Genomic DNA, 12,967 nt, shown 5'->3' on the forward strand with positions numbered 1-12,967 from the left:
GATGGTAAGGCCGTGCCTCCCTCAGGGTGAGAGTAGGAGGGAATGCGACATGTAGGGATAGAGCCTGGCTCTTAGCAGCCCCGGTGTCTCTTAGCGCTTACTAACTGCTGTTCTCCTCTGCTGTGCTTAGTCGCTCAGTCACGTCTGACTCTTTGCGACCCATTGGACTACTGCCCCCCAGGCTTCTCTCTCCATGGGATTTTTCTGGGAAGAATACTGGAGTGAGTTGCCATTTCCTTCTCCAGGGGATCTTCCCAACCCAGGGATCAAACCCGAGTCTCCTGTGTCTTCTGCATTGCAGGCAGATTTTTTACCTGCTGAGCCATTGCGGAAGCTCTTAGCCACAACCTGTTCCTGGCCCCAGTCACTCTTCCTCAGTTACTGAGACGTTCTCAAATCAAGTGGGCCAGTGCCAGGCTCAGGGCACTGGTGGAGCTGGGTCTGTGCTCCTCCTCCATCGCTCCCCCATCACTCAGGGGCCCATGCAAACCCTTCATGAGCCTCCTGCTTGCTGGTTTGTCTGACACTCAGCTTCCATTTCCCCCATCAGACCTTCCTCCCTTCATCCTTGGGCTTCAGCCTGGCCTGCAGAACCATCACAGGTTGGCTCTCCATTACTGAGCACCGTTGTTCCACCAGCTTCTCTTTCTCTCAACTGGCCTGCTTCGTTTTCTCTGCCTTGGTTTCTTCTTAAAACTGGGCTGTCTCAGTACCCACCTTACAGGAACTGAGTTAATGTGTGTCGAGTGCTGAGAGCAGGGCCTGTGCCTCGTGAGCTCAGTGTTGGGTGGTGTCTTTCCTGGGCCGGTGCCCAGGACGTGTCGATAGTGCTTGTTGACTAACCTCTGTGTGATCTCTGGTTTTAGATCTGCCGGAGGGAGCTGTGAAAGGCCTCTGCAAACTCTTCTGCTTGACCCTGCATCGATACAGGCGAGTCCCGGCCAACAGCCCAGTGTCCAGAGCACTTTGTGCGGAGAGGTGGTAGAGGGCAGTGGTTAGAGCCCAGGCTTTGGAGCCAGACTGCCTGTGTCCTGGGCAAGTTACTGAACCTGTCTGTGCCTCAGTTTCCTCCTCTGTGGACTAGGGATCATGCTTTCATATTTATCCAGTCACTTCCAAATCCCATTGTCTGTGACGGGCTGGAATAAGTGCGATGTAGTTTTCCTGGAAAGAAGGAAGCCCCCTGCCCACCCCCTGCCCCGGGTCCACGTGTTCATCTTGGCCTTCGCCCCTTCCCCAGGGATGCAGCCTCGCGCCGGGCCCTGCAGGCAGCCATCCAGCAGCTGGCCGAGGCCCAGCCCGAAGCCACTGCCAAGAACCTTCTGCACTCTCTGCAGTCCTCAGGCATTGGCTCCAAAGCGGGCGTCCCCAGGTAAGAGGGGAAGCTGGTGGCGCCCGGGGCTCTGGAGTCCTTCTCGGGAGGAGCCTCTGCAGACCAGCTGGGGTGGCCACGCCCGCCCCTTTCCCCTTTGCAGCCCTGGGGGGCGCCAGCGGTCTGCCTTCCAGATGGAGGGAGAAGCCAGGATGTCAGGCCCCCCAGAGAGACCGCTTTCCTGGGGAACTGGGTTGGGAAACCAGGGGCCGCAAGGCCATTTTAAGGAGAAACCAAATGCCGCCTCCGCCCCCCCCCGCCAGGCCCTAAAGGCGGGAAACCATCCTTCGGATTTTATAGTTGTGAGTGCTGAAAGGTGGGGGCTCGGCACGCCTTGTCCTGAGATGTCACGGGTGGTTTGTGGAGAGCCAGTGTCTGGTTCCGTCCGGTCATAGGTCAGCGGAGGGTCCTATGTGCCAGGCAGGGCCCTGCGGGGAGCCTTGTCTTCAGGTAGAGGCCCCTGCTCTGACCTCTTGCCTCTGCCCCACTCCCCTCCCAGTAAGAGCAGCGGCTCGGCCGCCTTGCTGGCCCTGTCCTGGACCAGCTTGCTGGTGCGCATTGTCTTTCCCTCGAGAGCCAAGCGGCAAGGAGACATCTGGAACAAACTGGTAGGTTCCCCGTGTCTTTGGAGTCGGCTCCCTGCACAGAGTTGGGATGTGTTTAAGCACCTTTTCTGGCCAGTGCTCTCTTCAGGGCCGGGTGACCAGGTGCTTAGAGTTACGCTCAGGTGTGTGACTTTGGTGGATGGGCGTGAGGGCAGCGTAACACTCATCTACTTGTCAGATATCTGTGAGCTTTCCTGGATCAGGTGTGGGCTAGACCCAGGGACCTGGAACACAGGGATGAGCAAGAGAGACGCGGTTCCTGCCTTCCTGATAGGCCAGAGTAGGGAGGACAGCCGAAAAACTAGAAAACCAGAAAGCACGGTAAATCATTGTTTTTTTCTGACTAATCCTTCCTTTCCCCGTGTCTGGATTTCAGTGCTGAACTGGCTAATGGAGTGGGATTCTTGCCCTGTGCTTTGATCCTTGAATTCTCTACTCCCTGTTCTATGCCTGCTCCTCCCATTTTCCTTCCTCGCCTTTCAGCATGTCTGCTAACCAGAGATGGCCCCACAGGCCAGGTTGGAAGGTTCTCTTGAGTGTCTCGATATGCTTAGTGGAGGGCAAGAGGAAAGGTGTCACAGTTTTAACAAAAAGGAGTCTGAGGATCTTGGTGTGGATTTGATTCTTGGCCTTGAGATTTGGCCAAGTACTTAACTTAGTTTCTGAGTCCATTTCCCATTATTGCGAAAATGGGAACAAGTACCACCCACCCATCCACCTCAAAGAGTTGTCATGAAGATGGGCCCAGAAGAGGTGTGAAAGGGCTGTGGAAACTTAGAGAGAGCTGTTCAGGTGGACACGTGGCGTTAGAAAACCTGCAGCACCTCTGCCAGACACAGCCAACTCATAAGACTCATTGAGACCTCACCCCTGGGAGCTTGTCCTGCACACTTGTGGGGGTGACCGTAGATTGGCCATCAGCAGTTGACAGGAGCATAAGAACACTGAAACTTCACAAGTAGTGGATACACTCCAAACCCACCTTTGGAGTGTAGGTTCCATTGTTACCAAAAGGTCTTCTTATAAGATGGTTGATCTCACGGGCCCCCTCATTGGTGCGTCTCCAGTGACTTCTCATAACCGTTACCCGAGGTAAGTCAGTGTGCTTGTGGGTCAGTGAGCTGGAGGGGTCAACCCCATCGTGTTATGTTTATGGGACAGGATGCATCAAGAGCTTGAGACCACGGTGGTTTTCTCTGGGTCTTGAATCTGGGTTTTTCCTTTGCTTGTTGCTGATGTTGACTCTACACATAGGTGGCAGTTCATTCAGTCGCTGAAGTGTTTGTTGAGGCCCCCTGTGTGCCGGGTGCTATTGGCGGAGCTGAGGCTGAAGCAGAGGACAAGGGAGAGGACCTTGCTTTCTCACAGCTTACAGTACTGGGGAGAGGCTGGACGCAAATGAGTGATAAAAGCAGGCCGGAGGATGGAGAGAGGGCGGATGCTAATGGTGGGAGGGAGCCTCTGGAGGAGGTACCGTTTGAGCAGAGACATGAGGGATATGAAAGAAGAAGCCATGCCCAGATGAAGGGTTAGAGCATTTCAGGAAGAAGGAACAGCAGTATAGTTCTGAATGAGATGTTAGCAAGCTTAAAAAACTATTTTAATAATAAATTTTTAAAATAAGTTCAATATTCAACAAATGTCAAACGATACACCAATTTCCTTCCCACCCCTTCTCTAGGCATCTCGGTCCCCCACTAGAACTAGTTCCTTGTATAGGTAAAGATATTCCCTGTGTATGTAACTAGATAGATTTTTTTATACAAATGATAGCATACATATAATCTTTTTCTCTCATCTTGTATTTTTTTCTTTAACCAGATTTAGAATTTGTTCCAGAGTATTATATAAAGAGCTTCTCATTCTTTACGACTGTTACTAATCCTTTGAGTGGATGTACCATGGTATATAACCAGTCCCCGTTGATGACCGTTTACGTTGTTTACAGCCTCTCATCATAAAAAGCGTTGCCGTGAATGACCTTGTGCACCTCCCATTTTGTACACATACAGATGGAGGTCGGCCGACTACTTAAGCACGCCCTCTTTCTCAGGGCGGCAGTCCACACCGCTCACCAGTGACCTCAGGTGCTTGTGGCCCTTCCGGTCCCCGAGGCGTGTTAACCGAGCACCTGTCCTGTGCTCCACTCTGGATTGGCCAGCGAGCTCCCTGCCGGCAGGGTCAGCCTGTCGGTCTTGACTTCTGTATCCACAGTGCCTAGCGTAGTGCCTGCCGTTTCATCAGCGCTCGCTGCCTGGGAATTAATGAGGAAATAGTCAAGGCAGATGAAGAAATACATGAAACAAGACTCCTACCCTTTTTCCACATGGCACTTCCCTTGCTGTAATTATGTGTTCATTTGTGTTTTATTTGTTTAGTATCTCTTTTCCCTCTGGACTGTGAGGTACATGGAAGCAAGGACTGTATCTGTCTTATTCTCCCGGTGTTTTCATTGTCTTACTCATAGTTGGTGTTCAGCAGATACTCACGAAGTGCTTCAGTGAACAGATGTAATTCTGGGACAGGGGCTGAGTCGGGGGTCGGGGGGGTGGAGGGAAGAGGGTCTGGCTGGAGCCGGGTGGGAGAGGCCTGGCGGAGATGACCTCAGGTTTCGGCCGGAGGGCCTGACGGAGGCCTTGGGCAGGCTGTGAGGGCCACCGGTGCTTGGCTCCCGTTTTCCGGCCGGACCCGAGCGCCCCCGTCCCCACAGGTGGAGGTGCAGTGCCTGCTCCTGCTGGAGGTGCTGGGCGGCTCCCACAAGCACGCCGTGGACGGTGCCGTGAAGAAGCTCACCAAGCTGTGGAGAGAGGTGACCGGAGGCCGCGGCGGGTGGCGGGCAGTGCTTCCTCCGCGCACCCCACTGCCATCTGATGCCCCTGCCCTCCCCGTTCCTCCTCAGAACCCCGGGCTGGTGGAACAGTACCTGTCAGCCATTCTCAGCCTGGAGCCCAACCAGAGCTATGCGGGCATGCTGGGGCTGCTGGTGCAGTTCTGCACGAGCCACAAGGAGATGGACGTGGTCAGCCAGCACAAGGCAAGTGGGCGCTGGCTGGGCACAGAGCGGGGGAACGCGTCTTCCCCTGGTGGCCCCGGCCGCTGGCCTCATCTGGAGGTGGCTGGTTTTCTGTCCCGAGACCCCGGCCTTTCACAGTGATGTGTGAGGAGCGGGAATGTTTCCTCTCTGGTTCTGGCTGGCGGTGGGCCCTGCGCAGTTACTGGGATGCTGATCCGCCTGTTCGTGCTGTCGCTGAGTCACTCACTCCCAAGCAGCTGCCCTGGGCCGAGCTCTGTGCCAGGTGTTGGGGGTGCAGCAGTGAGCGAGGGGGCCGTGATCCCTGCCTGGGTGGGACTGAGTCTGAGGAGGCCGCTGTTAGGCAGAGTGGCATTTTGTCATCTCTGTGAGACACGCTACAAAAGGAACTGTGCAAGAGGCTGTGATACTCTGTGGCGGGGACCTGTCTCAGGCTGTGGGTCAGGCAACACGTCTCTAAGGAAGGAACTTGAAGGGTGAAGAGGTGTTAACAAGGCCAAGAGGCAAGGAAGGGCATTTGGGGCAGAGAGAGCGGTGTGTGGGCCGGAATGTGGGTGGCACGTGGCTGCCTGGGTGAGAGAGGAGCTAGCAGGCCTGTGAGCCATGCCAGGGGCCTGGAAAGCTATGGAGGGCTTTTCGTTGGGGAATGGCGGGGACACTGGCATTTCCATGCTTGACTCCGTGACGTTTGGGGCCCTGATTGGTACTATTCAGAAGCGCTCACACAAGAGGGACCTCAAGAGCGTCAGGGTCTGACTGGTCTCTCTCTTCCCCAGAGTGCCCTGCTGGACTTTTATGTGAAAAACATCCTGATGAGCAAAGTGAAGCCTCAAAAGTATCTGTTGGTGAGTGAGCAGTGGCCTTTCCTTGTCCGTCTAGCTAAATCCCCTTTTAAATTCTGTGATTCGGAGCCATCCTTTATTCTCGGTCTGTTGCCATGAGGGCCGGGCTCCTGACCCCTTTCTCTTGGCAGGATACCTGCACCCCTCTGCTCCGGTACATGTCCCACTCGGAGTTTAAGGATCTGGTCCTGCCCACCATACAGAAGTCGTTACTGAGGAGTCCAGAGAATGTCATTGAAAGTAGGTAGCTGCCGGCCAGGATGGTGGGAGGGAGATGACGTCACCCAATGAGCCAGATCTCAGCTGCTTGGCAACAGGAAGTGTTTATGAGGGGTGTGTAGGGGAGTGTATTCACTGTGTACCTCATTGGGCCCCTCGAGAAGGAGATTTGGAACCCTTTTGAGAGTATGTTGAAAGTAATGGGCCCTCTTGCTGAAAGAATGCGTGGAAGTGTACCCACTGAAAATGCTGCACACAAACATTTTTAGAGGTCTGAGAACCTTCTGGAAACCAGGTTAAGAACCTCTGCTCTAGACAGGTTGACCTTGGTGCGTGGTGGCATTTGAAACCCTAGGATGTGAGAGTTGAGTCTGTCGCTTTTTATCTTGGTAAGAGGTATAGGTGGAGTGTTGGGGGCACGGATTTTTGCTGTTGGGATGGGGCAGTGTACAGCTTTACAGCAGAGCTGAGGGACAAAGGTGTACACCTCATACAGAGGTGAAGAGTGGTCATGTTCCATGTGGCTAGACAGCGGGCCTGCGCATTGGCTGGGGAGTCGGACAGGAACGGGCAATTTCCCTCCGAGGTCAGCATGATGTGTGCTTTCTGTCCCCCTCAGCTATCTCCAGTCTGCTGGCAGCAGTGACTCTTGATCTCAGCCAGTATGCCTTGGATATCGGGAAAGGACTGGCTGGTGAGTGTCCTGATGCCTCTCCCGCCCCACGAATGACACCTTGGGTTTTTGGTTGCACTTGTCCCAGTTGTAGAAGAAGGGGAACGAGACAGCTCCATTTAGAAATAAACTACAGTTGTTGGGAGTTTCTTTCCTGAGATCCTTGATCATGAGAACGCAGAGCCAGGATGGATGAGTTGGGAGCCAGGAAGAGAAAGACGAGAGCCTGGCTCCTCAGCTCTGAGCAGCGGCTCTCTGTGCCCAGGTCAGCTGAAGTCCAACAGCTCTCGCTTGATGGACGAAGCCGTGCTGGCGCTGCGGAACCTGGCCCGCCAGTGCAGTGACTCCTCGGCGATGGAAGCCCTGGCCAGGCACCTGTTTGCTATCCTCGGAGGTGGGCTCGCCTTTCCGGACACGGGGGTGGCTGAGGTGTGGTCTCTGGCGCTCCCTGGGTGCCAGGGCCTGATGGGAGCTCGGTGCTCTGAGTTTTCTTGTGTCAGGAGTGTGAATGGAAGCACAGGCAGAGTGGTGTGGGTGGGGGTGATCCCATCCACACCGTATAGATGTTTTTGTGCACATAGGTTAAAAAATAGAGAAAAACACCCAAAAATATAAGTAATATTCTTAGATGGGTGATTTTTAGATTTTTTTTTCTGTTCGTCACATTTTCTGCAAGAACATATTTACTTACTTAGAAAAAAAAACCCAATAATTGTGGTTTTAAACCCAACTTCATGATAAAGAGGCTCTGCTTTTGGAATCAGAAACTGTATCTTTCTTTCTCTCTTTTTTCCTTTTTTGGCCACATCACTTGGCCTGTGGGATCTTGTTCCCTGACCAGGGATCGAAGTCAGGCCCCCTGCATTGGGAGCACAGCGTCTTAGTTACTGGACCACCAGTGAAGTCCCCTGGTGTGTCTTGATGTCACACACGTGACTACCTTGTTCACCCCTTTGGGAAAGGTGGCAGATGTGAATTCTGAATCTTTGCCCTCTCTCCTCTCAGGCTCGGAAGGGAAGCTAACTATTGTAGCCCAGAAGATGAGCGTCCTCTCAGGTATAGAGTTTCTCTGCGGGGGTCACGAAGTGTGGTTGTAGGTGAGGGTCCGTCTCTGACAGTCTTGGATGTCCCACCCTGGCTTCTGTAAAAGGCAGGACGTCTGATGGGAGATTGAGGGAGGGTCAGTGATGGCCAGAGGAGATGCGTGGCCACTGGGGAGGGGGGCAGCGACAGGAAGATGGTGCGTTAGCAGTTCTGTGCTGAGCAGGGAACCCCTGCCTTCCAGGGATCGGGAGTGTCAGTCATCACGTGGTGTCGGGGCCTTCCAGTCAAGTCCTGAGCGGGATCGTGGCTGAGCTCTTCATCCCGTTCCTCCAGCAAGAAGGTAATTCTGGGCAGCACGGTGAGGCTGCAGCTGGGCCCCGTGTTTGAGCCCGGTTTTCGCGGTTGGAGCCTGCGGTGACCCCTTCTGAAGGCCCTGCTTCCCCTCCCCGAAGCATCACTGCTTCTGCTCCCTTTACCTGGCTTACTTTCGCGTGCGGCTTGCGGTGATGTGACGTGGTTGTAAGACGTCTGGCTGACTGGGCTCCGACTTCTCCCCCTAGTTCACGAAGGCACCTTGGTGCACGCTGTCTCTGTCTTGGCTCTCTGGTGTCACCGCTTCACCACGGAAGTACCCAAGAAGCTCACCGAATGGTTCAAGAAAGCCTTCAGCCTTAAAACCTCCACCTCTGCCGTGAGGCATGCCTACCTGCAGTGCATGTTGGTCTGCTTCCGAGGTGAGAGGCTCCCCGCAGAGGAGACCCAGTCTTCAGGGCGTCATTGCCCCTCTAGGCTTGCCCTTTTGGTCCAGCCTTTTTTGCATCATTTCCTCCTGAGTCCATGGGAGCATCCAGCTTAGTCATCCACAAAGCCTAGAATCAGAGCCCCGTTTTTAACTTTTCCCTCTTATCAGAAGTTCAGACTACAAAGTTTATTCAGAGAGGACACACAACCAGAGCCTGTTGCTCTGTTTTCTGAAATCATGAAGATATGGTTCTGATGAGACTGATGTGTGAGGTGTAAATTTATAGTCTTTACCCTGGACCTGTGAGAAACCAGCCCTGCCATTGAGTCAGGGCTAACAAACCCGTCATCTGGGCGCTTGCCTCCTTTCCACGTGCAGCGAGGGGACATGGCACATCTGTGTAGGCGCTTGAGCCCCAAAGTGAAATCTCTAACCCTGACTTCCACCTCTGAGATGGACTCGTGTTTCACTTACAGATTAAATGGATGATGACTGTGTCTAAAAAAATGTCTGGGAGGTTCCAGAGCACCCTCTAGAAAGGTGACCCCCTTCTGGGTGTGTCTGAGCTTGTGTATCACTGCAGTTCTGCTGCACTGATCAAAGTTGACTTTGGATTGAGTTCTGAATAGCCAAGTCTTGGTTTAACCTGGTCTCTTTAGCTGGAGCTAGTTCTAGTTCTGCTCCAGACTTTAAAAGCAAACATAGAATAAACCTTTAAGATATATATTTCTTGGATTCAAAAGCATGGCATTGTCCAAATGAAATGCTTTTTTGTGTGTGAAACCTTCTGATATACCAGTTTGGTAATTTATGAGTTTAGCTACAGGTTTTAGTAGGTTTTTACCTTGTTTTTAAAACAGACTTTAGTTCATAGGTCAGCAGATTGGTTCTGGTTGGGGGGTTTGGGTCTGGAGGTTGTCTGGTGTGGGGGAAGCGCCCCAGAAAGAAATTGGTGGACCTGAGGTTTGCTCTGGTTCCCTTCTCCCAACCAGCTGTGTGGCCATGGGCAACTCACTTTACCTCTCTGTTTATCCATCAAATGGCTAGCCAGACTCTTGGGTTAGTAAGGACCCTTCTAGCTCTAGCTGTAAGGTTATAGAGTTTGATTTAAGCCCTGGATTCTATTCCACTTCTTCGAGGTATTTGAAAGGTAATCATTAGCCGGTTCAGACAGGGGTGAATGTCCTTTCTCGGGTAATCTTGCCCCGCCCCGCCCCCCCGGCCCCGCATGATGGAGGCATTCTGTAAGGCGCTGGTCCTGTCTCCACAGGCGACACGCTGCTACAAGCCCTGGACTTGCTGCCGTTGCTCATCCAGACAGTGGAGAAGGCAGCCTCCCAAGGCACTCAGGTTCCCGTCGTCACCGAAGGGGTTGCCGCTGCTTTGCTGCTCACGAAGCTCTCAATGGCTGACTCGCAGGCTGGTAAGAGTCCAGCGGTGTCCAGGAGGCTGCAGACAAGGGCCTCTTCCAGCGTCCCTGGGAGGAGGGCCAGATGTTCAGGATTTGGCCACGTCAACTTGGCACTCACCCCCTGGGTAGCCACGGGGCCACTTAGCACCTGCCGGGGTGGATTTTATCCACACGCTCCCGTCCCTGAACACTGGAGCCACAGAGCGGAGGAGGACGGTGACAGTGCTCCCTGACTGCCCCCCCACCGCTCCGTGCCCTCCTGAGACTCATCCCTGCAGGTGCTTGGTGGGCCTTTGTTTTTGATCGGTTATACATTTTTAGGGTGTAACATGAACAGTGTCCCCTGAGTTTAGCCAGCCTGCCTTCCAGCCACGCAGTTTCTCTCCTTGGAGGACATTACCAGTTTGGTGCCCAGAGATGGCTGAGGTGTAATTGCCCAAACACGCTGGGTAGTGTACTGTACACGGGCTTTTCCCTGCTGGCTCAGTGGTAGAGTCCGCCTGCCAATGCAGGAAACTCGGGTTTGATCCCTGGGTTGGGAAGATCCTCCAGGGTAGGAAATGGCAACCCACTCCAGTATTCCTGCCTGGGACATCCAATGGACAGAGAAGCCTGGTAGGTTACAGTCCATGGGGTCGCAAAAGAGTTGGACACGACTTAGCAACTAAACAACAACAACAACAACGTACTACACGTGCCATTTCATGTACTGAACACATCTGGGAAAAGATTCCAAATCAGTGCAACAAAAAGAGCTTTCCTGTTTTTGTGGCTACAAGGTGTTCCATGCTTGTTTTGTCTAACTCCTGCTCTGTGCGGACATCGCTGGACATACTCCTGTGGTTAGAAACAAGATTCAGCTCTTTTCACAGATTATTGCATGACATCTGAGTATATGCCAAGGCACTCAGCTACTTCTCCGTGGGGGGAGGCAGAAATGAACATGACCCCGCTTCAGCAAATTTTAAGCTGCCTTTACTGTAATGGGAGGAGGTATATGCAAACATCATTTGCCGTTAAAGGCAAAACATAGCATAAGAGCAGGTTTGAAGGATGGATTGCTTTTAGTTTCGGGGTTGGGGGCCAGGAAAGGCTTCCTGAAGGAGGGAGTGTTTGAACTAGGGCCCTGAGGACTAAGAGTTCCACTGACTGGAAGGTAACGGCCCAGTGTGAGTTCAGACCAGGGAAGGGCAAGGGAAGGCACCACGTGAGGACCTTAAGGAGCTCAGCTTGGCACCTGGAGCAGGTGAGAATCCAAGGCGGGAGGCAGGTCATCTGGCTTCTGCAGGCAGTGGAGGAGCACCAGGGGTTTCCATAAGAGGTGATGCTACCAGAAGAACTAGTTAGTTCTCAGCATGGGAGGACAGTGAGCCAGGGAGTGACCCCTCCCTGCCGAGCGAGGACCCCGGCCCACTGCACCGAGGAAGGTCTGCCAGGTGACCCAGCCCCAGCAGCTGCAGCGTGGCGGGGCCAGCCCTGGGCGAGGCAGTGGGCTGTGTGATGGGGTGACCTTTTGTCTCTTGCAGAGGCCAAACTGAGCGGTTTTTGGCAGCTCATTTTGGATGAGAAGAAGCAGGTTTTCACTTCCGAGAAATTCCTGCTCATGGCTTCAGAGGATGGTGAGTCGCTACCTGCCTAATTGAAGTTGAGTTTGGGGCCGAGTCTCTGGTGGGTCTTCAGAGAGGACCCTTCCTGGACTGCCTGTTGTTTTGACCAGTCATCTCGGCAAAGACCTGGAGCAGAGCGATCTGACCAACAGCTCAGCTTTCCTGAGAATGAATTTATTCCTGTGGGGCCTGGAAGGCTGGGGAGGTGGGAGTGAAGTGGGAGATTTGTGGAGACAGAGCACTAATAGTTGTAGAGCTGTGATATTAGATGTAATTATAGCTGATTGGGTAATTGGTGCTGTCTCAGAGGTTTTCTTATGTTCAGAGGCAGCTGAGAAGCTCTAGTGAAGTGTAGCTGACTCCACTCCCCCACCGGGAGATAGAAAAACTACTGGTTTCTATCTTGGCAGAAAAGGAACCGTTGATCTTTAAATGTACGTTTAAAATTCTAGGTTGCCTTAGAAGTATCTGGCTAATTGGTGACTTGAAAAGTCTTTTGACTCACACATCACAACATTCTGTTAATGAGCTACAACTGTTAGTCACTTCCTGATGTTTAAAACACGTTTAGCTAGTCTTTGAACAGGAAATGTATTCACATAATACAAAAATAAGAACCCCAAGAGGGGCTACACTGAAAGTTACATGGTTGCTTTGATCTTTGCCCAGTGTCCCTAGCCATGGAGAACCAGTTTTATCCACTTGCTGTGTATCTTTGATATTTTATTTTTATACCAATAAATATCCTTATGTGTTAGTTCTCTGGCTTTTTTATACAAATAAATGGTAATATGCATGCTATATGCATTGTGCTGTCTAGATTTGGAAATCATTTCACATCAGTATATGAGTGCTCTTATTCTTTAGAACTGCATACAAATTAAATTATGGAAGTACAGTTGAGTTTATTAATACATTCGTGTGTTAATTTTTACTGTACAGCAGAATGATTCAGTTATACATATATATAACATTCCTTTTCATCTTCTTTTCCACTATAGTTTATCACAGGGTATTGAATATAGTTCCGTGTGCTATACCATAGGATCTGATTGTTTTAATTAAAAGAAAGTGTATACTTTTGCTTGTTCCAAAATACACGTGTGCATATACTAAAAGCATAACTTGCTTTTAGCAGAAAAGCAAGTTCAATAGATAACACATATATGTATAACTGAGTCACTTGGCCGTACATCTGAAATTAACACAGCATTGTTAATCAACTATACTCAATATAAAGTAAAAAGTTTAAAAAAAAGAAAATTCAAGTGAAGCTGTAACTTTACGCTTACATTTTGATGTCCAACTTTTCCAGTTCTCTCTGGGTATTTTCTCTATTTAATTTCTCTGTGTGTTTGGCTGCTCTGGGCCTTAGTTGCGGCATGTGGGATCTAGTTCTCTGACCCGGGGTGGAACCTGGG

The 12,967-nt window shown here is 51.8% G+C and overlaps 1 protein-coding gene across 1 annotated transcript in view; it reads left to right on the forward strand.

The window, feature by feature from the left end:
- Nucleotides 1–12,967, forward strand: part of GCN1 (GCN1 activator of EIF2AK4) — a 54,212-nt gene that overhangs the window by 6,931 nt on the left and 34,314 nt on the right. The window contains exons 3-16 of the mRNA XM_065904921.1: nucleotides 867–930; nucleotides 1,241–1,372; nucleotides 1,872–1,980; nucleotides 4,688–4,786; nucleotides 4,877–5,011; nucleotides 5,785–5,853; nucleotides 5,982–6,090; nucleotides 6,689–6,763; nucleotides 7,008–7,136; nucleotides 7,748–7,798; nucleotides 8,028–8,126; nucleotides 8,347–8,520; nucleotides 9,799–9,951; nucleotides 11,466–11,558. Coding sequence (XP_065760993.1) covers nucleotides 867–930; nucleotides 1,241–1,372; nucleotides 1,872–1,980; nucleotides 4,688–4,786; nucleotides 4,877–5,011; nucleotides 5,785–5,853; nucleotides 5,982–6,090; nucleotides 6,689–6,763; nucleotides 7,008–7,136; nucleotides 7,748–7,798; nucleotides 8,028–8,126; nucleotides 8,347–8,520; nucleotides 9,799–9,951; nucleotides 11,466–11,558 — 1,491 coding nt within the window. The remainder of the gene's footprint in view (nucleotides 1–866; nucleotides 931–1,240; nucleotides 1,373–1,871; nucleotides 1,981–4,687; nucleotides 4,787–4,876; nucleotides 5,012–5,784; nucleotides 5,854–5,981; nucleotides 6,091–6,688; nucleotides 6,764–7,007; nucleotides 7,137–7,747; nucleotides 7,799–8,027; nucleotides 8,127–8,346; nucleotides 8,521–9,798; nucleotides 9,952–11,465; nucleotides 11,559–12,967) is intronic.

Source organism: Muntiacus reevesi, chromosome 13 (genome assembly GCF_963930625.1).
Source record: "Muntiacus reevesi chromosome 13, mMunRee1.1, whole genome shotgun sequence".
Taxonomy (NCBI): domain Eukaryota; kingdom Metazoa; phylum Chordata; class Mammalia; order Artiodactyla; family Cervidae; genus Muntiacus; species Muntiacus reevesi.